The sequence below is a fragment of the Schistocerca gregaria genome, chromosome 10, assembly GCF_023897955.1.
Source record: "Schistocerca gregaria isolate iqSchGreg1 chromosome 10, iqSchGreg1.2, whole genome shotgun sequence".
NCBI classification, from domain to species: domain Eukaryota; kingdom Metazoa; phylum Arthropoda; class Insecta; order Orthoptera; family Acrididae; genus Schistocerca; species Schistocerca gregaria.
In genome coordinates this window covers 163,235,900-163,245,817 of record NC_064929.1, presented here as the reverse complement: position 1 = coordinate 163,245,817, position 9,918 = coordinate 163,235,900, and the positions used below count along the sequence as shown (strand labels likewise).

The 9,918-nt window shown below is 40.2% G+C and overlaps 1 protein-coding gene across 1 annotated transcript; it reads right to left on the bottom strand.

Annotated features, from left to right (window-relative positions):
* Positions 1 to 2,955: 2,955 nt before the first annotated feature.
* Positions 2,956 to 4,546, bottom strand: LOC126293439 (uncharacterized). The gene is made up of 2 exons (XM_049986667.1): positions 3,084 to 4,546; positions 2,956 to 3,001 (listed from the first exon to the last, which is right to left on the bottom strand). The coding sequence occupies exon 1, from the start codon at positions 4,535 to 4,537 to the stop codon at positions 3,437 to 3,439; it is 1,101 nt and encodes a 366-aa protein (XP_049842624.1). The 5' UTR covers positions 4,538 to 4,546; the 3' UTR covers positions 2,956 to 3,001; positions 3,084 to 3,436.
* Between the last annotated feature and the right edge of the window lie 5,372 nt (positions 4,547 to 9,918).

Here is a 9,918-nt window from a genome sequence, read left to right as displayed (position 1 = left end):
GAGAACGTATCCGGTAGGACAGTGCACCGAAATTGTCGTTAATGGGCTGTGGCAGCAGACGACCGATGCGAGTGCCTTTGCTAACAGCACGACGTCATCTGCAACGCCTCTCCTGGGCTCGTGACTGTATCGGTTGGACCGTAGAGGGCTAGAACTGTGGCCTGATTAGAAGAGTCCCGATTTCACTGGGTAAGAGCTGATGGTAGGGTTCGACTGTAGCGCATACCCAATGAAGCAGTGGTTCAAGTCATCAAAAAACCCACTGTGAAAGCTGACAAGTTGGTGGTGGCTTCATAATGGAGTGGGCTGTGTTTACGCGGAATGGACTGCGCCTTTGTTCCAGTGAACCGATTACTGACGGCAAATTATTCTGTTGGACTACTTGAAGACTATTTGCAGCCATCCTTGGAATTACTGTTCCCAAACAACATTGGAATTTTTATCGATAACAATGTGTAGTGTCACCGGGCCAGAATTGATCGCGATTGGTTTGAGGAGCATTCTAGACGGTTCGAGCGAATGGTTTGTCCACCTAGATCGCTCGACATAATCCCATCGGACATCTGTGTGACATAATAGAGAGGTCAACAAAAGCAAAACAAGGATAATGGAATTAGTAGAATTAAGTCGGGTGATGCTGAGGGAATTAGATTAGGAAATGAGACACTTAAAGTAGTAAAGGAGGTTTGCTACTTTGGGAGCAAAAAAACTGACGATGGTCGAAGTAGGGAGGATATAAAATGCAAACTGGCAATGGCAAGGAAAGCATTTCTGAAGAAGAGAAATTTGTTAACATCGAATATAGATTTATGTATCAGGAAGTCGTTTCTGAAAGTATTTGTTTGGAGTGTAGCCATGTATGGATGTGAAAAATGGACGATAAATAGTTTGGACAGGAAGAGAATAGAGGCTTTCGAAATGTGGTGCTACAGAAGAATGCTGAAGATTAGATGGGTAGATCACATAACTAATGAGGAAGTATTGAATAGGATTGGGGAGAAGAGAAGTTTGTGGCACAACTTGACTAGAAGAAGGGATCGGTTGGTAGGACATGTTCTGAGGCATCAAGGGATCACCAATTTAGTACTGGAGGGCAGCGTAGAGGGTAAAAATCGTAGAAGGAGACCAAGAGATGAATACACTAAGCAGATTCAGAAGGATGAATGTTGCAGTAGGTACTGGGAGATGAAGAAGCTTGCACAGGATAGAGTAGCATGGAGTGCTGCATCAAACCAGTCTCAGGACTGAAGACCACAACGAAAACAAAATAGAGAGGTCAATTCATGTACAAAATCCTTCACCTGCTACAGTTTCGAATTGTGGACATCGAAAGAGGCAGCGTGGTTTAGAATTTCTACAGGGAGCTTCCAATAGCTTGTTGAGTTCACGTCATGTCGAGTTGTTGCACTGAACCTCTGTATTGGAGGTATCGCATGACTTTTGTCATTTCAGTGTAACTGCTCTCTAGTCACAAATATCTGGCTATTCATTTCCCAATATGTCGCTATAGCCGAATGTGTTGGTACGCAAGAACCGAAGAGGACGGCTTAAACTGCTGCGGGGGAAACGAGGTGCAATGACATACATATTCTTCCTTGTCACAGTTGTGTAGCTTCTTGAAAACAGGAGGGGGAGCATGATTTGAACATGTTTGGAGCAGATCAATGTTACAGGTTTAACGTCTTGTCCTGCGATATCTGGGAAGACCAGTCAACAGGCACTTACAAGACAGGTCGGCGCTCAAAGAGCCTACACGTTTGAACAGAGAACCCGGTACGACAGAGCTAATACCAGATTTTTGTTTTCACGAATGGAGACCGAAAGGGAAGCTGTAACTACGTAAAACTTACTTTGTATGAGCGGCCCTAAGTCACAGGTGGAGGAAACTAGATTCTCTCCAATGAACGATGTCGCAGACTTTATTAATACAATGTGAAGGAGCCAAAAGAAACGAGAAATCCATGTAATACCGAACGGAAGGCACGTATCTGAAAATTTTTCACTACATTTGTAGGCAACCTCAGTTTAAATAGAAAAACCGGCATTCAAGAAATCTTAAAGAGAGAATGAAAAGTAATCAAGGTAATCCCTCACAAGATAAAATCTGACAATCTCTAGCAAAGTCATGGCCCGAATGTTAAGTAGCAGAATGTTCTTGCGATCAGATGTCTAAGCTCGTGGACAATTTAATTTTCCACTGACATGAACAGTATCACTTGTGCAGGCTCGTAGTCCAATTCTCTCTCCCATACGACTTGCACAACAAGCCAGAATCTTTCCACAACTGAAATGTATAAGACGGTAAGTAAATTTATGCTCGAATTCTTGATTAATCAATATTTATAGATTAATACTCAACTAATAAAATCATGTGAGGTATGTGAAAAAATGTATAACTGAATTAGTCCTTAATTTAGTATCTCAGGCCTAAATCTTTCAGCATGGGCTATGTGAAGAGCGTAGAATACCTCAACTCGATGACATGCGTTTTAACTGTAAGCCACATGTAAACTAATGTAAAGTATTTGACACTTTTACACATGTAAATATTTGTAGCAAAAACGTGATCAACATACGATGTTAAGAAGCAAAAAGCGTTCGCGGAAAGGAAACAAAGTTTCGCTGAAAGTAGTACATCAGATGCTAAAACGTATTTGGTAACAACGCAACTATGAGACAGTGTATTGTACGCGTCGGAATTTTTAGATTATTTCAAGACTGGAAGAAACATGGACTAGGTAAGATATTCAAAACAGATTGTAGAGTGCGGCGGGTTTAGTAGCTAGGTACATATGAAAATTTTACCATAAGGGAGGAAATATGGAAGACACTATTAAAGTATTTCACTGAAAAAATACAGCAACCAGCCACTTTTTAATGCGTTTTTTATTTACGCCAATATGCATTTCGGGTTTGCACCCATCTTCAGCTGGCAAATTACATGGATCTTCAGTTACTACAGTAGTACAATCTCGACAGCAGTTTGGATGCTGCAGCAAGCCTGTGCAAAGCAACGACTCCAATCAGTTACTTCAATTTCGCGAGTTTAAAGTCACACACTATCAGCTGTTCATTTTACTTACTTTCTCCTCTCCTTGTTTTTTCCTGGCTTTTCTTCTTTTTTGCAACGACACAAACACTTTTTATCACGTATTTTGCACAGGTGCATTGCGTTATCCGCCATGTTGTCGACTGACAGTTTTTGTTTACATACAAATGGTTTATCTATGGACAGAGTTATATTTTCACGAAAGTTTTGAGGTTCTAAGATAAGCTATTGTTTTCTAAATATTGACTTGGCTGATAGAAGTAGTCTAACATAACACATTTATACAAAGCAGTAATTCATACATTTACAATATAACAAAGATATAATTAAGATACCAGAATTAAGATTTTTATGTTTTTTACATTCATTTGCTGGGTTTATAACAGATTATGTTGTTTGTTGATTGTGCTTAGTAAGTGGTTTGATAAGTAGAGTGTGGAAGTTTTTTAGAAATATTCGGTTTGGCAGCTCTGTTTGGTCGTTAAGTATGTCAGAAGGGGATGCATGTTTATGTGAATAAATTTCGATTTCTTCTAGGAGGTTCATTCTTTTTCCTTTGTTGGCTAAGTGGAGAACTTGTAGGTTATGGGATATGTCTGTTACTTGATGTTCTTCTTCTGCTACATGTTGGGCGAATGTGGATTTATGTAAGTTTTTTAAACGAAGAGCATCCATGTGTTCTCGAAACCGTATGCTGAAGTTTCTCCCTGTTTGACCTATGTATGTTTTTGGACATGAGTTGCAGTTAAGTTTGTATATTCCTGATTGATTGTACGGTTTGGTATTATTTTTAATGTTATGGATAGCTTTGTCCTTTATTTTGTTATTTGTATAGTAGCTGATTTTGATATCTGTTCCTCGGAACAAGTTTGCTATTTTATATGACAGCTTTCCTACAAATGGCAAGCTTACATATTTTTCTTTTGCCTGTGTTGTGGTATTCTTTAATGTAGTTTTGTTATTGTGTTTGTTTATGTGGGGATTTATCTTATAGTTTAGTTCATCTATTAATTTTGGATTGTAACCATTATTGTAAGCAATTGCTTTGATGGTGTTTAGTTCTTCTATTTGGTCAGCTGGTTGTAGTGGTATTTTGTGCATTCTGTTTAGCATTGCTCTGTATGAAGCCGTCTTATGTTGATCCGGGTGGCAGGATGACTTATTAATTGTGTTATCTGTGTATGTTGGTTTTCTGTATACTTGAAATTTGTGTTTGTTGTTGGAGCTACTTATGCAGAGATCCAGAAAATTTAAACCTACTTCTGTTTGGTGTTCTACAGTGAAGATGATGTTCTGATGCATTTTATTCATTTCTTTTGCAAGGTTATCAATTTCTTCTGCAGTGCCATCAAATAAGACTATTATATCATCAACATACCTTCTGTAATAAATTATCTTGTTTACCATCTGGGGGTTTTCTTTAAAAAATTTACATTCTAAGTTATTGATGAAAATATCTGCTAGCAAACTGGCAAGGCAGCTACCCATAGCCAGACCCTCTTTGTGCTGGTACATTTTGTTATTAAAAGAAAAATAGTTGTGTGATAGTACTAGTGTTAATAGATCAATGAATTCATATATTTCTGGTAATGCCAAATTTTTATGTTTAAGTAAATTGTTTTTAATTATTTCTATTGTTTCTTTGACGGGTATGTTTGTGTAGAGGTTTGTGATGTCAAGTGATGCAAACCTAGCAGTATCAGGAATCTGAATTTCCTTTAGACAATTAATAAGTTCATAACTGTTCTTTACTGAGTATGTCTCTTCAAATTTGAATGTGTTGCTAAGGACCTCATTCAGTTTCTTGCTGATTTTATAAGTTGGGCTGCTCCGAGAATTAACAATTGGACGTATGGGACAGTTAACTTTATGGGTCTTAGGTTGTGCTCGTAGACGTGGTGCATAAGGGTTCATAACAGTGCATTCATGTATATCTTTTGCATTTAAGAGGAAATTACTTTTTTTCCTCATATTTTTAAGTTTATTCTGTAACTTAAGAGTGGGATCAGACTTAATTTCTACTATATTATTATTACTGAAAAATTCAATGGTTTTTCTTACATATTCACTTTCATACATTACAACAATAGCATTGCTTTTATCTGCTTTTACTACTAAAGCTTTACTGTCACTTAGTTTCTTATTAACACTTTTAAGTATTGTTCTGTCATGGTGCTTTATACTATTCTTATTATTTGCTTTCTCTATTTGTTTGGTGATAAAATTGTTAACTTTGTGGCCTATGGCAATCTGATCATTCTGAGTTAGTTTTACAGTATCACAGGCTATTTTGGTGCCTACTATTAATTCTTTAATATTATTTTCAGTCAGAGATGGGGTGATATTATGTTGAAGCCCTTTATTCAGCAAACTTACTTCTTTATCACTGAAGATGATGTTAGTTGAATTTACTAGACGTTTGGAGAATTTATGATTAGTGGGAGGTAGTTTGTCATTCACCTTAGGAATTTGTGACATAAGCTTTTTCAACTTATTGTTATGGCTACATCTGACTTTATGCTGTTCTTTCATAGCTATTATAGTGACAAAATCTAATGCATGGTTGAATTGTGTAGGAGTAAGTTAAAGTAATCGAAACTCTAGTGACATTAAGGTTTGTATTAAAAGTTAGCACACGATTTCTGCTACTTGCACATCTACGCCACGAAATCAACCGGCTCGAAGTGTATCGGCATCACGCTGCCACGTGCAGACGTTAAAAGAGAGCGCTAAAACACTCTGACAGTTCCCCATGAGAGAAACACTTATTTTAAAAAAAACAATTTCGCCACCACGTCGGATGGAGACATTGAGATGAACTGGGCGATGTAAAGCTGACGGGACTCCACTCCGCTGTGGAGTAAGTCAGCTCCAAAGTCAGCAAACGAGATTGCCGGTGGTCTGATCTCCCGATTCGAGGACCCCGACCGCGGGCCGCGAGGCAGCGGCTAATTTCCACCCCTCACCGCCCCCGCTCCCAGATCCCGAGGGTGTGCTGCGAAACAGCCGGCGGTTCGCCAACTCCCACGGCACCAGCACCCGTGGCGCCTCTCCGCCACCACCCCCTCCCCTCCTTTTTGCTTTCTTTACGTCGCTGCCCCCCCCCCCCCCCATCCTCCCTCCCTACTTCCTTTTCTACACAGACCACTTCCTCAGGGCTGTGGAACACCTGCACGCAGTTCTTATAGCTGATTTTTCCACCACAATACACAGATTTTCAAACATTTTTCTTTAGTGTACCTGCCTTGTTCTTTGAACTCAAGATAAGTCATTACATGCCCGCTCCATATTTACAAGCTTTTACGAAATTCACAAGCCTGAAAACGCTTCCTCGTGATTCAAAAAAAAAAAATCATTTAATCAAATGCTTCAAATGACTTTGAGCACTATGGGACTTAACATCTCAGATCATCAGTCCCCTAGAACTTAGAACTACTTCAACCCAACAGACCTAAAGACATCACACACAGCCATGCCCGAGGCAGGATTCGAACCTGCGATCGTAGCGGTCGCACGGTTCCAGAATTTAGCGCCTAGAACCGCTCGGCCACCACGGCCGGCGATAATGTAACAACCTGATAATAACTATGATAGTCCTTAGAGTTAAGAACCATGTTACCCGTACTCCGTACCTTAATATTTCACTAATCTGTTATCACTTTTCCCTTTACTGGACACTCTTTTCGTACTTCACCTCCGGCTAATGCAGATCGTTTGTACAAGAAATTGTCACAGAGGACAAATCTTTTGGTAACTGAACTTGCCCCACTAGCATGATGAGTGCCACTGATTTTTTAGCTGGTGGATCCCACCATACGTATGTAGCGACTTCAGTTTCGATCGCAACGGCTAGTATTGGCTAGTAACGAAATACGACACGGTCTTAGATATAAAACAGGAAACAGTTTACTAAACTATAAATTAGGTGACGTACCACATTAAAAAAACGTCTCTCGGTTTTTCTACTGTCTCAAATGACTGTTCCAGAGCCAGCCGAAGTTCTTACATTCCAAGAGAGATGGCGTAAGAAAGAGGAAAGTAATGTGGTACGTGGCCGCGAAACATGAGTTATGCAGGAATGCAGACAGCTCTTGTAAGCAGGTCCGACTGGTATTCGGGGCTGTCCAACCAACATCCGCTGTTCCACGGTGCGAAGTCACGCCTATGAACTACACGGCAGTGTGCATTCCCACAGGCGTTGCGTACAAAAACTATTAGTGGCTAGAAAATTAACCTCTTCATGAAAACACGGGACATTATAAAGCAGCAAAAGTCATACGCTGTTTCTAAGTTAGACCCACACACAATAAATTCTGACTGCACGAACAGTAAGACTGTTAAGCTTAAAAAAACTTGTACATAAAAAAAAGAAGTTACTTTTTAATAAGTCTCTGTTTATACAGCGCGTTGGGAACGGAGCACAGGAATCAGTGTCTGGAACTGTATCCATTCCGTGCTACCACCGTTTGAAAACATTGAAATCTTCCCGTCTCCTCTAAATCTCTCTTGTTACGCAACCTTCCTTTCTACAATAACCTATGAAACCTTCCCTTAGGAGTTTACCTCTTGCTTAACAATAACAAATGAAATCTTTCCTTTGAAATTAATACTCTTTCTCAATCTTCGCATACAAATATAAATGCTCCTTATTAAAAGTGATTTTCTGATTATTTCGACGTCGTGGCCCTCAGTCGTTACCTGCAATAACCCAAAACTGTTCCTTACCTTTTTCACTGTTACTGGATCGCCATCTGACTGCTACGTCGAACTGCGACATGAGTATACTTACTCTGTTTTACTATACTCTATTAGCTGTTGGTGGGCTGTCATAATAAGTGACTGTATTTATTACCAAAGCTGACGTTATTCTTTAATGAATTTGACTGAAGTTACGTAATTCATAGTTACACTTTTTCTTGACAAGAATAAAATTTTTGCAAAGTTTTACGTTGATGGTTTTTGGGATGGATTATAATCAGTAATGTAATATTGCTGGCAAAAATTAGTTACACTCTGTAAACGATTCTTCAAATATTTAGTGTTTGTAATGAAATGAGCTTACAAACGTTCAAATGAGACTTACTTTTTACAATAATCTCACAACTAGCATTGCGCAAACATACCTTCAGGAGTTATGAGTTTCTCAAACAAATAATTCAATAACATAAGATCCTCTTATGATAATAGTTAGCTGATGTCTCTGTACATCCGTTTATAATCTCTTGTAAATCATAGCTGGTGGCTGGCAGGCACACCGCCCCTCTCAACCTCTCGCTTGCTACTGACTTCCTACGGACGCTATAGTGCGCTCTCTCCTGCCAACAATGCTTTCTGATGCAGAAAATCCCTGCTACCATTACAAAACGTATCAATGCGCGGTCTTTCCCGCTCTTTCCTGAAAATGTATACAAACGCTGTCTCTCCCGCCCTTTTTAAAGTTATATCAATTTTGCGGTCTCTCTTGTCAACAATACTTTGGTGCAGACATTCCCTGCTACCACAATTATTTCCAACATGACAAATATTAATTATTCCTACTTAATCCTATTAATAAAATATTGTGGTTTGACGATAGACAATAGAAATATACACGTCTTACATGTTTGCTAGGTATGTATGCAAGGCGGTTGTCAAGATGGATGGTGGGTGCACACGCGGGACCGGATGATGTCATTTGGCGTCTGCACTACCTATATGACCTGGTTCGAGCCTCATTCAGGTGTCTGTGAGTCAACAAGGCTGAGTACACGTTACCAGAAAACACCGACATGATCTTTCTGTATGGCGAAGCTCACGGTAACACAAGAGCTGTTCGTCGCCTTCATCGAGTTCGTTCTCCACAACATCCGACTTCATCGCAAACCCTTTCACCACAATTACGCGATGGCTTCGAGAAAAGGTTCCTTTGCCGTCAGCAGGCGTGAGTGTGTTACTCCAAGGACGCCACACGCGAACTGGAAGAGCACGTACTGCATGACGTTGAAGAGAGCCCGTCAAAAACTACACGAGCAGTTTCTTTGATTATCACTGAGTGGAACTGCGAAACTAGTGATGTACAACATGTAAGTCTGCAAGCTTTCTTGGCCGTTGTCACTGAAGTTAAAACCTTCTGGGGTATTAGGGCGAGTCATGTTTCTACTAAAATGATCGGCGTTTCGACACCTCTGCTGGGATCTTCCTCAGGATCTTCTGGTGTCCACTAGTGTTCTAGCAGTAACGGACACCAGAATATCCTGAGGAAGATCCCAGCGGAGGGGTCGAAACGTCGATCATTTTAGAAGAAACATGATGCGCCCTAATAACCCAGAAGATTTTAACTTGGATGTACAACATGTTTTCAAATGGTTGTATGACGGAAACGGTACGTTCCCGGACATGGGTTCCAATTCAAAATATTCTCTTTTCACGCCCCGTTACAAGTCCTAAAAGTTTTTAACTGGTATATTTCAACACCCCGTATATTTTATAAAAGTTGAGACGCCCAGAAGCATGGACTCCAACGTCTTCTGAAGCGTTAACAGATTTACTATACGCAGTTGTATCTCAGCCGCGCGGGATTAGCCGAGCGGTCTGAGGCGCTGCAGTCACGGACTGTGCGGCTGGTCCCGGTGGAGGTTCGAGTCCTCCCTCGGGCATGGGTGTGTGTGTGTGTTTGTCCTTAGGATAATTTAGGTTAAGTAGTGTGTAAGCTTAGGGACTGATAACCTTAGCAGTTAAGTCCCATAAGATTTCACACACATTAAAAAAAAGTATCTCAGATAGAACAACTAGGGCTAATGACATTTCTACACGGTGTATAAAGGCGGCTCGGGATGGATAAAGAAATACTAGCTAGCGTCACCACCGACGGAGTCAGTCTTCCATCAGTG